Source organism: Rhopalosiphum maidis, chromosome 3 (assembly GCF_003676215.2).
Source record: "Rhopalosiphum maidis isolate BTI-1 chromosome 3, ASM367621v3, whole genome shotgun sequence".
Classification (NCBI taxonomy): domain Eukaryota; kingdom Metazoa; phylum Arthropoda; class Insecta; order Hemiptera; family Aphididae; genus Rhopalosiphum; species Rhopalosiphum maidis.
The window spans coordinates 35,324,267-35,341,070 of record NC_040879.1 but is presented as its reverse complement, the minus strand read 5'-3'; the positions used below and the strand labels follow the sequence as shown (position 1 = coordinate 35,341,070).

Sequence of the window (16,804 nt, the reverse complement as noted above, 5' to 3'; positions counted from 1 at the left end):
ACGAAATCATCATTAAAAAAAAATAAATGTTTATTCGTATAATTAATAAAGAATAAAGGTTTTACTCATATTAATGTTTAAAAATTAAAATGTGATGAATGTGGTAGTCTGATATTCGTTTATTTTGTTTGAGATAATTTTATATTTATAGGTACCTACTCCTACAAAGTAATATAAATATAACCCATGTGATAGGTCAATGATATATTATATGATAATAAATATTATAATACATTATGATGCGAGGGAAATCGTGATGATACTTTTCCTAATTTTTTGTACAGTTGCCGTGTTTAATTCCATAACACTATACATACGTAATGATAGTTTCATATACTTACAGGTTATTTTGTGAAGTTGTATGTTGTATCAGAAATATGTATTGGGGTTTTCAGGATATTGTAAGTTGTAGCTAAGCTAAAACTATTGTTACAAGTTACGTTATTATGATTAATAACCTATATATGTATATAAATAAATAAATAGATAATTATAATATATTAATGTCACACCGATACACGCGCATACACTGCAATGTTCTGCATATTTCATATAGGTATTACGCGTGTATATACTAATTACGTGTGTAGTATAATTAATTATACTAATATGGTACCCATTTCCTAGTCAAAACTTGATGTACAACTCAAAACTCAAAAGGCATATAATTATATTAAAATACAAGTATATCGTGTAAAATTATACATCTAATATAAGTAGGTAAAATTATGTCGTGTGACATAAAACTGATCACACGGCCTGTAGTGCATTGAAATGATAATTTTACACGGTTTGTAAAAAAGCACGTTGGTATAATTTTGTAAATGTTGTCGAATTGAATTTATTTTACTTAAAACCGTACACATGATAAATATTTATAATATAATATACACATAATATAAATATTTACATATTATATAGGTAAAATATAGGTACACGGCATATATTTAGGACACGATCGCAATGTGACAAAGTCACACTACAAAATATACACGTACAATGTACATATATCGATCGTATTATTGTATTGTTGTATATATATATTAATAGATATATATGTATATAAAAAAAATACTTAAAGTACAACAGTTTGCTGTGCGTACGCGTATATATATATATATATATAGTATAGTGTAGTGGCGGCGGCGGCGGCGTCGTTTAAGACCCGGCTAACACCGCTGTCGCCGCGCACGCGACGACGACGAAAAAAAGTAACATAAAAAACTCCTATTTTCAACGTACATTTATATATTATATATTAATTCTATAATTATTTTAACATACTATATGGTAACGCGGCGAAAACGATCGTAAGTCGCTCGACGTACCTATATATATATATATATACTGGCCGCAGTGAGCGTCCAATATATTCACAATAGTACAGCTTACTACGTTTACAAATATACATATAATTCACAATATTTACATATATTATACTTTTATTTGTATAAAATATATAAATATATAATATATTATATGCATACATAAATGTTTACGAGGGAAAAAACGCAACTACTTGCACAACAATTTTTGCATCACATCGCATTACTATTTTGTATAAATTAATAATTTTTATATATATATATATATATATATATATAGATAAACGTAAAAAGTCGTTTTGTAATTTTTTAAACGCGTACACACTAACATAAAATATATACTGTACACACACACGTATATAATAATAATAATAATAATAATAATAATAATAATAATAAATCTAAAAACGAAACATGACGGTATCAAACACATATGAGTATAATATATATAATAGTTTATAGGCAGAAGGTACTCGAGAGATTACTAGAAAAAAACAAAATAAAAATTACACATTCGTTGCGTACCGCAGTCACGCATGCGCGCGCGACAGACGCTTGGAAATTATTGAAGAAAAATTAAGCGCGGCTGCATTAATTACTATTGCTGCTGCCGCTGTTGTTGCCCACGATCGACCACACCGTTTTCAAACAAGTGGCGGATATTGGTGCTGGTGGTGCTGCTGGAGCTGCTGATGGTGATGGTGATGTCACAACGGCGACGACGATCCGGCGGCGGCGGCAGCGGCGGATACTGACGATCCGGACGATTGCGGTCCGCCGGAAGCTGCTGCTGCTGCGGCAGCTGCTGCAGCGGCCGCGGCCGCGTGATATAGTGACGCCTGCTGGTGGTGTGGATGTGGGTGTCCGTGGTGATGTGGATGATGTGGGTGTGCGTGTGGGTGATAGTAATCGTTATACCCAGCCGTAGTACCGTATTGCGAAGCCGCTGCCATTTCGTACATTTTCTCGGCGGCGGAGGCGGCGGTCGCGGACGATGCAGTGGCCGCGGCCACGGATGCAGCTGACGATGGTTTGTCGGACGCTGATGCGGCTGCAGCGACCGATGCCGTTGGCGGTGGCGGCAACAGTCGCGTAATCGAAAACGGATGATTGGATGCGGCGAATTCGGCCGCGGCTGCGGCTGCGGCGGCAGCTGCTGCTGAAGACTTGAGGTGTTGCTGCAGTTGAAGTTGCTGATGGTGGCTATGATGCTGCTGCTGTTGCTGCTGGTGTTGTTGTTGCTGCTGGTGGTTGTGGTGCGCAGCGGCCGCTGCTGCGGCGTAAATGTCCACCGGACTGTGCTGCTGCTGATGGTGTTGCTGCTGCTGGTGGTGGTGCTGTTGCTGTTGGTGTTGTTGTTGCTGGTGTTGGTGATGTTGCAGCAACGACCCAACCAACATTGACGATGACGAGTCATCGTCGCCACCACCGTGTTGTTGTAGGTGATGGTGCATGTGGTGCACGTGATCGTGGTCACTGTCGTGGTGATTACCGTTGTTGTGGCTGTTTTGGTGCTCGTGCGTGTGGTGGTGGTGTAGCAGTAAATGGTGTTTGCTGTGCTGCTGCTGCTGTTGGTGTTGTTGGTGTTGATGGTGCATGCCACTACCGAAGCCTAAATCTGCCGCGGCGGCCGAAGACATGAGCCCGCCACCACCGGCACCTAGTTTTTGATTATGGTGGTGTTGCAGTTGCAGCAGATGGTGGTGGTGGTCCGCAGCAGCGGCGAGTACCGACGAGGACGACGCCGATGACGGTGGTACCGACGATGACGGTTTTTTGTCTAATACCATGTCTAAATGGTGCTGCTGATGGTGGTGGCCACCACTAAGTTGATGTTGACCAGTAAGCTGGTGTTGACTGCCACCGCCGCCGCTATGCAGCATGGGCGACGAACTCTTTGAGTGATTATGACCTCCGTGGTGCTGATGATGGTGACCGCCACCGCCGTCACCGTGTTGTCGGATCGACGAAGCGTCTTTTTTGTCGTCTTTGAAACGCTTTTGTCGTCGTAGGTAGCAACCGTTCTCGAACATGTTTCCTGAGTCTGGGTGTAACGTCCAAAACGAGCCCTTACCTGGTTTGTCGGGTGTCCGTGGCACTTTAACAAAACAGTCGTTGAATGACAGCGAGTGCCTGATGGAGTTCTGCCACCGCTGTTGGTTTTGCCGGTAGAACGGAAACAAATCCATGATGAACTGATAGATTTCGGAGAGTGTGAGCATTTTCACCGGCGAATTTTGTATGGCCATCGTAATGAGCGAAATGTACGAGTATGGCGGTTTAGCGTGAGTGTAGTTCCGACGGTACGTCTTGTCGGCACGGACACGTTGTAACGCCGCGGCGTTCGCGGCACCGGTCGGGTCTCCGCCGGCACCAGCGGCTGCGGCCGCGGCAGCGACGGCGGCGGCCGACGCGTTCAAACCGTACATAGCCGCGGCCGCGGTCGCGGCGGAATTCATGCCGCCGTACAGTTGCTGTTGCATGTTAGCCGCGGCCGAGGCACTGCTGCCGAACACGAGCTGCTGTTGCTGTTGCTGTTGCTGTTGCTGCTGCTGTTGCTGCTGTTGCTGTTGCTGTTGGTGGTGCGACTGCGGAGGCGGCGAGCACAGCGACGGCGTCGACGACGGTCCGCCGCCGCCCCCACCGGCGCCGGTGGTCGACGAGTTGCCGCCGTACATGGCCGCCGCGTTGACAGCAGCTGCGGCAGCGGCTGCGGCCGCGGCCGCGGCGGTCGCCGTATCGGAGTACAAAAGTTTTTGCGACGATAGCATTGTCATAGTTAGCGTTTGTACTTTTACCTGTGTTTATCGGTATAATAATTATGTATTGTATACCTATGATGTGACGACGATTGCGGGCGGTCGCAGACGGCGTTGCTTCACGTGTGTACACTATGTATAATACGACGCTGTCACACTTGCGCTGCGAACATCTACCTGTACGTGATATCAGAGGCGACGGCGGAGCGGCGATCGCGACCGCGGGGACGACGGCGACAACGGCGGCGTTAGCGAATGCGGCGGTGACGGTAACGGCGGACAATCGTACATAATATTTGTGCACAGCGACTGTACGGCATGTATATACAGGTATACAGATATTTCGTAACACTTGCGCCGCGCTGCTGCAGTTTTCCGGCGGCAGCCGCTTTGCCGGCACTTGGGTCTGGTGCGCGTACCCGCAAACGGCGCGGAGTATATTGCTATAATATTATACTCTCGACGCGCGCGGTTCGCAAACACAGCGACGACGTATCGGCGCGGCGGTGGTGAATTCGCGTGCGTCTTCCACTCGCGGACACTGTAACACGACCGACGGACCGCTATATTATATTAGATACGGTTCGCGGCTACAATAATAATATAATATTATATACCTATTACGCGATGTACCGTACAAAATAATAACACGATATTATTATTATGACGCGTTTGTGTGCCTTTGCGTGCGTGTGAGTGCGTTGTTTGCTCGCAGGTATATAATATGATATTATTACGTGTACGCGCATATATCGTTCGTTCGGGCAAGGCTGATCGCGGCAAACTGCTGCCGTCGTTAAACCGACCGAGCGAGAGTGTGGTGCCCCGCCGGCCCCGGTCACGGTCCCGGTCGACGGACACACACACACACACGCACACACTAACGCACACACCCACAAAACACGTATACTCGTACACGTCAGTGGTGCGGCGCGGAAGGAGGAGGGGCCGGCCGCCGAACAAATGTATATGCGCGTCGGGCGCGTGCGTGCGTGCGTGGTATCGCTGTCGTGCGCGCGCGCGCGGCGTTTCTCGGTGCGTCGGTGTCGTTTGCCCGAGGCGCGGTGCGGTGGACGGCGAGGTGCGCTCGCGCATTGGACGACGTCCTACCGCGACGCCGTGCGCGCGCTCCGCCCGCGATACCGCGCCGCGCCCCCCCAGCCGACGGTCTCCTAGACTACGACCAATCGGCCGTCGGCCCACCGTCGCCGCCGAACGTCACCCCGACCCCACCCGGCGGCGCGTCGACGAGTTTTCCGCCGCCGTCGCAGTGACGGTTTTTTTTTCGTCGGCCGTTTTTTTCCCACATCAGTCACGTCGCCGCCGGCACACGCACACACGGTCGGTTGTCTTGCCGCCGCCACCAGCGCACCGGCAGATGTTTGGCCCGCTTGCACTTCGAACTGCACCCGCACCGCGCCCCACACCACGCCACTTATAGTGGACTTGGGCGCGCATAGTAGTGATGGTGTTTCAGTGATAGACGAGCTTTGCCTAAACACCGCCGCCGCCGCCGCCGCCGCCGCCGCTGCCGCCGCCGCCCGAAGTCGCGGATCGCACCTGAAGAGAATAGAGAGCGCTCGTTTTACTATAATATTAATCAATATTTATTATTATGTTTTTTATCATACATTCACTATGACATAGTATGTAACATTAATGTAATATTATTACGATAATTTAATATACGCACGTAGTATGTACGTAAATAATATAATAGGCATAGGTAATATCATGTGCGTTTAACGGTCCCATAGAATTACCCGCTTGGCCATTTGATTGTGGCGCCGGAGTAGTAACAATATCCGTTAAACCCGCACTGGGCGCGTTTACCATAATATTATTATATTGTAACATGTAACGCGCTTATATATTATTGTTACTTTTTCGAAAGTTAGAATTTTACATAAAAGTAGATGGTTAAGTATAATATCTACCGTATTACAATATTATTGCAGTGTAGGTACCAATATATAGCTAAATGTCCTACATAGAATTACGGGTTGTATCGTAAATTTAGGCTAGAAAATATACAAACTATATTGCCCGCTACTCGAATGTATTTCGGGTATGTTTTACGTTCGACAGACAAACTATATCTGACACCCCCTCTTCACGTATATTAATTCATGGAATAAAAATAAATCTACAATTTTATACTATATATAGTCTATAACTGAGGTGTATCGTTTATAACATAGGTAGTGTGCAGCAATATTCACTGGGTACCTATATATATATATATATAGAGAGGAATAATCTCTATACACGCATATTAAGATGATCTAATAGAGTATTACATAATTCGATGGCTAGGTAATGGTGACCAGTTACATATTATAATAGATACTCATGTGGATCATGGTAGGTTACAGTTAATCTTTATGGATATATTCAATGTACCTCAATTTACACCCATACTAATATGCAGGTTTAAAAGATGTATTATCGACTATATTGTATACCTATATATTATATTATAGTATGTATATTACCCATATATTACTCACCAACTAAAATTGTTAAACAGTTATACTTTTTATTAATTTTATTATTTTGAATTATGTTACCTAAAAAAACGTTCATAAATAATATATGATTATTTACCTAGTGTTACCTATCTACATTTTCGACAAAAAAATGCAATTATATACCACGGTACAGTAGAATTCCGATTATCCGGACTAATTAATGTCGAGGGTGGTCCGGATAAGCAAATATCCGGATGATTGATATATGACATATCAAAAATTAAATAATTATATAGTTACAAGTTGAGCATTAACGAATTAAAAAGTTATAGTTAATTTACTTTTAACTAAGTTACTTAACGAGTTACTTTTATTTTGATAAGTAACTTCTAACTTTACTTGTTTCTTTTTTTCAAGTTACTTCTAAATTAACGAGAAAACCCAGAATGATTTTAACATATTGACTATTAAGCAATAAATTCGTTGTGTCGTCAACAATTATATTATTTGTTCATAACATTTTGTTCGTATTGTTTTCTGTAACCGTTTTGTAATTAATTTTACACGAAAAAAAGAAAATCAACTTAATTTTAAAGATAAGTTACAATTTTTTTCAAATTAACTTTTAACGAGTTAAATAAATAAAAAATGTAATTTTTAACTTTAAACTTAACTTACATTTTTCTGTATTGACTTAACGAGTTAAAATAATTAGTTAACTTGCCCAGCCTTGTATAATTGTATGAATATATTGTATGTATGTACTTGTTATTAATATGTATGTACTATAATTTGAAATTTATAACAATAAATAAATAATTTTATTATAATATTTAACTGAAAAAGAATAAGCTATAATTTAAAAGAAATTTTGAAGCCGTTAAATCTTTTTTCTCGTCCGGTTAATTGGACGTTCGGTTGATAGGCGTTCGGATAATCGGAGTTCTACTGTGTATATATAATGTCCATTTATCATTTTTTTTTTTTTAAATGTGTTTTTGGAGGTACCGATTAGAAAAAAATTTACTTTTTACATAATGGAAGTTAAATAAAAAAATTAAAAGATAAATTTTTAAAAAATTGATAAAAACGACTATATATACCTATAACGAATTTTGGCATTAGCAAGCATTATTTTTTCTGACTATCAATAACTGAAACTGAACATATAATAATTAAAATTAAAATATAATCAATATTTTTATAATAATTATCATATTATAATATACGTATAGGTAAAGAATATTTTTATTTAAAACAAAAATAAATAGATTTTGTCTCATTTTCAGATAAAGTGCAATGAAATATATTTTGAAAACAATTTTAAAAATGAGTTCGGGTCTTAACTTCATTGTTTATCCATTTGTGTGCCTTGCGTGTGTATGCTGCATGGTGCACTCATATTTAACTTATTTTCTGAAATCGGTCTTATATAGCTATACATTTACATAGATATTATATAGGTACATTATATTTAGAGGTTATTGATAATAATATAGATAACTGCAAGGACTTAGTTTTAGTTTTAATTATTATTATTATAGGTATTATTCAAGTTTTTTTTCTATTTCACCTTTTTTTCAAAAAATGCTGACAAAAATAATCTGTTATGTTATATAAGTTATAACAATAATGCAATTATTTTTTCATGGCAGATCATTATTAAATTTTGTAGTAGATATGCTAGCTGGCTGTATTAGTGTATTATATATAATAATACAGAGTATCGTATCGTGTTATTGGTGATCATGGAGAATGAGTGCTTTTATAAAATATATAAAGTACTTGTGTACAGAGCCGTATTTAGTTAGAAAAAAACGACTATTAAATTTTTTTAAATTTTCTTTCTGGATTGTTATACTCAGAAAACGTTTTAATTATAGTATTACGCAATGTAGTTTTATAAATAAATGTTTTATGACAATGTCAATGATAATAATATTATATTATAATTTATGGCAATAATTTACAAAATATAAAAATAAGTATAACATATTCTGTATAGGAAATATAATTAAATATCCGCAGTTATGAGAGTGGATTAAGACAATGAAAATTTACAAATAAAATGAAATGCTTCCTGTTGCTATATTCCCTAAATATGGCCATATTACTATATTAGTGAATATAATCAATGATATTACCCATCATATATTAACTTTTACAGTTTATTGTGTATGACGCATATACTCTATCATGTTAAAATATTATTATCGTGTCAGTTATAGTAGTTATATTATTGTATTTTGCGATAATCTATATAAAAACTATACATACCAACTATACCTATGCATATGCACATTGCATAGGCATCTACATGCAACGTGCCCACAGAATTTATAAATATATATTATATAATATGTAGGTACATATATACTCACATTTTAACATTTATATTAACCGTAACTCTTATATTAAATTTATAAATTTTATGTAACATCATTATAATATATTTACTTATTATTGTTATGCAGTAGCCTGCATTGTTGTATAATAAAGTGTGCAATTCTTTATTTTGTCCAAAAATTGCTACTTTTTATTCTGACTAAAAATGAGAGGTATAATAGCTTCCTTTTTTCGTCTAAAAGTATTGCATTATTTTTGTCCATGATTTTTTGATTCAGAATTTTGTATAGCATTGTGTAAAAATGAGTTTAGTTTAAATCTGCTTAACCAAAGCTTTTAGCACGTTATATTTTAATATAATTTTTTTTGGTTTTGCAGTATGGAGAATGTAGATCTTTTGAAAGAGTTTTCATTTATATATAATAATGTTGTGTTGCTATTATAATTTATTGATGATTAATATTCGATTTATCATATCCATTGTAATTATGTTCATCAATTGGTAATAAATAAGTAAATTTGTATATTGTATATATGTTTATAATTTTGCATTTATATTCTTATATATTGTTATATACACATATTTCCAATGGGTATAGATGAGTTGTTTTTTGTTTTGTTAGTCGAACCAAAATAATTGTACTTAAAATTACTAAAAGGAATTGTATAACTATAAATCTTCCACCCTTTTCACTTCTATAAATTTAATTTAATAAAAAAATGTAGTCATCACCCTCTTTAATAAAGTTAGCACAATTTATCATAGTGAAAAAATGTAAATAAAATAAAAGGTTAACATAATATATATAAGTACTGGCTACAACTCGTTTGCGCAAATTTACCTTTTTTACAAACCGTTTACGTACAAAAACACAACTCATTTGCGCACAATTTGCGAATAATAGAAACCTTTTTTCAAAGAAATTTACCCTCGTATAGAGTGTACATAACCTGTGTACGTACCTCCAAAATTTTTGAATTAATCATTAGAAGGGCTGTGCATTTAATGCACTAAAAAGATATTAAATGTATGCATGCATTTTTGCGCTAATACAGGCAAAATATACACTGAAAAAAAAAACATTCAAATGCATTAAATTCACAGCACTGGTCAATAGTGATGGTGGAAAATTATTATACTCTTACAACATTTTCTTTCACCCTTTATAAGGCTTAGAACTTTCTGTCTAATCATATTCTGGTATCATAGACTGGTGGGTTTAAATATGCCGTTTGAGTTATTTAATTTATAGCATAGCTTTCTAATAGATAATAAGCCATCATTATTTACAATACAATTATATATATGTATAATACTATTTGGCATGCGAAGGGGAACTACTTATTACTAAATTAATATGTATAATTGTTTATTTTTATGTATAATAATTAAATGAAATTGTCTGTTTAAACTGTTTAAAAATCATACTTAATAAGACACCGTTCTAAGTTGTATCTATTCAAAGTTCACAGATAATCTTGTCACAATCGTCCATACTCACATCATTATAAGATAACATATAATAGTATGCAACATAATAATTTTGAGACAGCGCGTCCCAAAATGTCATACGTAAAATCGTGAGTAAAAATAATACAGTTTTTTTAATGTGAAAAGAGGAAATAACTTTATTATTATAATTGGTCGAAAAGTAGAATAGGTATATCATTTTTGGGCGAAAGAGTATTGCCTGTCCTATATAAATACTATAACCGCAATTATCAATTTAAATGGTGCTATATTATAATTAGTCTATTATAACACCTATACAGTATCGTTTAAATTAATTGTTTATAATGACTTTAATTTTTAGTATATGTTTATATTGCATATAGATACACTATAATACACTATACTTTACAAAACCACTATTCTACATAATCACATCTATGTGGAGGAGAAAAGAGATGTTTGCAAATGTTACTCCAATATTACCACATTACCCTAGGGTGCCAATATAATATGACTTAACATGGATCTGAATAATATATACGCCTAATCCGTACATAGTTATTGTATAATGGTCATGTTGTGCTTTTTGGTATTTTATCCACTGTATATTTCTTCAACGACTAAATCAGCCGTGAGAGGTGATTATAGTCAAGTGAATTGTAATATACCTATACCGGCTATACCAACCTGTAGTTCGAGCAGTATTATTGAAAGATATATAGATATAAGTTTGCGATATATTTACTAAATTATTGTAGTACCAATTAATTACTTTATATTTAGTCGTTATATTCGTGTAAAATTATAGACTATTATGGTTGACATTTGTAATTTGTATAGATGATACACGCTTGTAGATATATATTCAGTTTGTTTGTTTTACTAGTTATTTTTTAATTTAATTAATTTTAATAAAATGTTATAACAATAGTAGCTAGCGATCCCATAACTACACTACATGAGTGAATAGTTAATTATTATTATATATACATATGTATAGCCGCATAGTTTTCTATTAGGTACACTATCGTAGCCTGTAAGTATTGACTATTGTAGTAAACTTGTAAGACTGAGTAGTAAAATACAATTTAAATAAGTTTCGTTGTTATTTCTATTAAATGTTTTTTTTACTTTTTAGTATCTATATCAGATATCTTCAATCAGGTCATCACAAATTTGAATTGGAGGTGCTGTAAAATTATTTCAAAAATAAAACAATCATACATATTTTTCACTATTTAAAAATATAATTTTACGAAAGATATGAACGTGTGAGCTTAATCCATTAATTAATTTTTTTACAATATATAATGTATATTATTATAATAATATATTTGCACAATATGTTTGGTTGTAACTAGTTAAAAAAAACCAAAGATATAAAATATAAATACAAATACAGGATATACTACTTTAGAGTATCACTGGATTTTTGTAAAATATCTTAAGGTCAAAACTCAAATGATGTTGAGAAACTCTGATCTATAATAATATGTATAATATTCGAGCACACGTATAATTAAATAGACAACATTTATAATTTATTCCTGAACTAACTAGCCACTAAGTTATATATTTCTACATATATCTATTGAAAACATAAGTTACAGCTAAGCGCTAGACTAGTCTAATAAAGATTTTAATCCTATTTTATTGTTTTATACAGGTTATATTTTATTGATTGAATATCATGATGCGACGGCCCACGGTGACCCAATAATGACTGCATATCAGTGTAGTACTTATATATAACTATAAAATTATGGTAAACTATTTATTTTAACTGGTACATATTATACACAGACTATTTTAGTTAATGCTAAGTGCCTTGGTTAGTGGTGACTGAATATAAAACGATATGTTATATTATTATATAATATATAAGTTTTGGACCTCCAGTATTTGTATGCTTTTATTGGATAGTTCAATTTAATTTAGGGTTAAATAAAAATCCTATTTGGATTATAAAAAATCTAAATTAAATTAAATACATTTGCATATTTTAAGGTTTTTGCTTACTACGCGCATCATTTGTAGTTACTATGACCAGTATAAACTAATCTAAACTGGAAAAAAAAATAATATACTAATTGAATCCTGGTATAAACGGAAAAAGTACTGCGGTAAATGTACCTGGAATAGAGTAGGCCACATTGAATGTGTAAAATTTGAATTCAATGTTAAATCATTGCATGTATTACTATATTACTAAGTGTCTAATAAGTATACTATATATTTTCATAATATGGTTTTTTATATTGCTAGTAAAGTAATTTATTTTACTAAAAAAGTTTTTTTCGATAATATTGCATGTATTTAATTTTTATTTATTGCTTATAAGTTTTCCTGATAGAATCTATTATACTTAGACTTATAAATTTACAATTTTTAAAGTAAAATATATCGGTTAGCATGCAATGGTTGCGCATTAATCTAAATTTAGATTATTAGATTTTTAAAATGTAATTTACAAATGCATTAATAATTAATAAGGTATAAAAAGCTTTTATTATATAAATTTATAATATTTAATTATTATATTAGTATATTATATTGATATAATTTATTATTATTATTACATTTTGAGTGAATACTCCGTTACCGTAAAATAGTGGAATATGTTCATGATGGTAATATGATTGCATATAGATATTATGTAATAGTTTAAAATTAATGTTATTCTGTATATAAATACAATAAATAATATTGATATATGTAAAAGTTTGAAGTGCTCACGAATAATTCATTTTCCTATATTATAACTTTATAAAATTGAAAATTTAAGAATTATTACTTCTCCAAAAAGTTATGACTGAGAAAAAACAAAAAACCTGCTATTAAGTATTTATTGTAAAAATAATTTATTCATAATTTCGCTCAGAATCTAAAACATTTTAAAACATACCTACTTGTAGAGTTAATTGTTAACTGTTAAACAGTTATTCTAAGTTTGTACAGATGAAATAAAGGACGATGTTTTTTTTTAAAGTTATACCTACGGGACTTAATTAGTATTAATATTAAAACATGGATTTAATTTGTTTTTATATTTTTGATTTGACTGGACTCAATCAGTATGTGCTAAAACAAATTGGACTTCAGTCGTTCTAAAATATTTTATCGAGATTTGATTTGTATGCATTCCTACTGACAATAACGTTTGAGTTCAATTTGACTCTATTTATCTATAAAAGTTATATATTTATATATTATTTATAGTGGTTATATCTATAATATTGTATAACTATAGCATTCCAATTAAACGCCAAATGTTCTAAAAATAATTTTTTTTATAATATAATATATTAGATACATAATTAGCATATAAATTAGTGTAATAGATATTAAGTTCTAATTGTGACGTGAACAATTACATTTTTTATCACCATAATAGTTGTCAGCTGTTAATTTCATGACTGCGTATACGTCGACTAATAGTTATTACTAAGAAAAATAATAAACTACTACAGTTAATCGCTATTTTTTTGCCACGTACCTATTATATCATAAAACAATATAATACATCATCATTGTCCCGTAAACTTAATAATTGCGCACATACTGCAGCCACATTAATGCGTAAATATAATAATAAAGTAAGTATCTATACTACTTAATGGCTAAATATCTATTTTTTCATTTTTAAAAAATAATATTAATAACACAGTATCTTCACGTAAGACTGCTTGTTACTGTTATTAATTATTATAATATATGTGTTAATAATTAATTTTAATTCTATAATAAATAAAAGGATTAAGATATATAATATAATAAATTAAAATAAACGTACATTTTTCGTTGATTGCACAAAACGGAAAACTAGTATTGGCCAGACAGATTGTCATTGAAGCTCAAAAATACTTACATAATATCACGCATATTAACGATTCGTCAAAACAATTATGTAATATTATAATAAGTCGGTCGAAGTTGTATCCTTAAGTCATTTGATATTCACTGAATTTTTGTAATTATAATAATTTAGGTACTTGGACAGTGGTCGTTTGGGCGAAGATAATAATTTTGACCAAAAAAATAATAGTCCATTTGGCCGAGTGAATTTTTGCCTATGCTCTGTAAAAACCTGGTGATAAATACGGATGATATCGTTGCTAATAACGGTTATTCATCATTATCACTATTAGGTATATTAAAAAAAAATTATGATTCAGACGCATGATTTTGTTTAATTAATTGTTGAGTGTACGTATATTATAAGCATTCTCATACTTATTTGCCCGGTATTTTTAGTTGAATGAACCCTTGTCCAAACAAACTATATTTTGGATCGATTCGTCTAAACGGTCTACGCCCATATATTTATATAGGCATATCTACTAGATATAGGTATACATTATACAAAAACGGCACATAATTTGCAGTGTATTTACGTTAGGCTGCATATATACTCTAATAATAATTAAAGTATAAATTAAATAACTAAAATCACGCATCCATCAAAACACATAAATACTACACATTTTGTACATCGCATTACGTAAAGGAAGGTTTTTTTATGATTTACGTCACGTATTTTTACTACTACCGTTTGTGATTATAATTTATTATTTATTATATATATATATATATATATTATAATTAAGAGATAAATTATAATTTCATAAATAAAAATTAAGTTACCTATGCGTAAATCTTATCTACCGTTTCAGCTTGAATATTTTAATTATGATATCTACAATATCTTAGAACAATTCTGATCTACAAACTCAGATTTCACTATCGTCGTTTTAGCAACTCGTCGAAATAAGTAAGTTTCAAACAATACCTAGCTATATTCCCGTATACCTAACCTAGATATTACGAATTAAATTTATTATTTATATTACTATATTAATTGGACTTTGCCTAGGTTGTTACCAGAACATGTTTTTAACTATTATCAGTTTTTAGAATGTATATTTTAACCATCTTTTTCCATAAGATCACAATAATTATGTACTAATAATGATAAAATCTACTTTCAAAACTTAAACTTTTGATCATATAATAACATCGCTTTATACAAAAATGTGTATAAAGTTTCATATTGTTTATGCTTAAGTAAGAAATATTCATTAAATTATCTTTGAAACAAAATAGGAGGAAGACATTTAATAAACAGTATAGCCCCATTTCATCTCACCAATTAAATAATATTATTGTATTAATTCAGTTGTTAAATAATATTAATAAAAATAAATTACCTATTTAGTACCTATTTATTTTTTAATGGTATTAATATTAATTTAAATTTTAAATTATATTATTTTGTTCAATATAATAATATATAAATAATAATATTTTTCATATAAACTAGATCTAGTTTATATAGTTACTCATTTTCAAATGACATAGAGTCTAAAATATAATAGAGCCCTCAATGTTGAAAATTGAAGCATTTTTATTAATCTAAAAGGTAATAACAGATATTATATATATATATATATAATATAACAAAATAAACTATTTTAAAACCAATACATTTATCACGCCAGTACTTCATTTAGAATCTAATAATAATAATAATAATAGTAATAATAAAATATTGCCTTTCTGAGTGTAGACTGCAGACGAGTGCTTAGTTAGATTGACCTCGTGCAATTTCATTAAACTGAATGGAAACTATTTGACTGGGAATAGTTCTAAGATGTTTTGTGATTTTAGATAAATTTCAATTTTAAAATATTCTTTAAGTCATTAAACATTGAATAGAGATAAGCAACATAATAAATAATCCTTCAACATAAAACAATAAACTACGATGACGTATACTTAATCGTGTAATTCAGAATAATCTAAATATAATAAAATATATACAGCCATTGTTTAGTGTCTTTGGCTAAATGTTTATGGTCTTCATACTTTTTCAACTTTTTTAATAACACATACTATTTTTGAAATGTTACATCAAATAATTTTTATATGTATTTATTTAATAGCGTAACAATCTCTTTTATAATTTTTAATTTTTAATTTTTTAAATGCACATTTTAGGTACCCATTACAACAAGAATAATTTATAATATTTTACGATATAAATACAATTCGATATTACAATAAATTATAGTAAAATATCCAATTACTTTATAAATGTCAACTATAAAAAAAGTTAAAACAGAAAAGCTGGTCAACATTATAATTATAATGTAATATAATTAATAATTACACATAGGTTAAAGAGTTTAGGTATAATTTGTATTTTTACTTTAATAATTACATTGGAATGACAAATGAAGCATTAAATGTATTAAGGTCCTATATTAAATCCAAGAACTTTGTATAGGTAGATATTTTGAAAGTTGTATAGGTAACCTTAATAAATGAGCTGAACATCTAGTCTCTATGGAGTATAAAAAATTGATAAAACTAATTTAGCAATCAAAGATAAAGCATTTATATTGATTAGATATCATATATACCAAGTTTTTTGTTGTATAATGTATAATA

General features: G+C 32.5%; 1 protein-coding gene across 1 annotated transcript; it reads right to left on the bottom strand.

The window, feature by feature from the left end:
* Positions 1–835: 835 nt before the first annotated feature.
* On the bottom strand, positions 836–4,886 carry LOC113558541 (histone-lysine N-methyltransferase 2D-like). The gene has a single exon (XM_026964028.1). It carries the CDS (start codon positions 4,100–4,102, stop codon positions 2,033–2,035), a length of 2,070 nt encoding a protein of 689 aa, XP_026819829.1. The 5' UTR covers positions 4,103–4,886; the 3' UTR covers positions 836–2,032.
* Between the last annotated feature and the right edge of the window lie 11,918 nt (positions 4,887–16,804).

Coding starts and splice junctions, on each gene's coding strand:
- LOC113558541 (XM_026964028.1), bottom strand. CDS start 4,102: ATGACAATGCTATCGTCGCAAAAACTTTTGTACTCCGATACGGCGACC.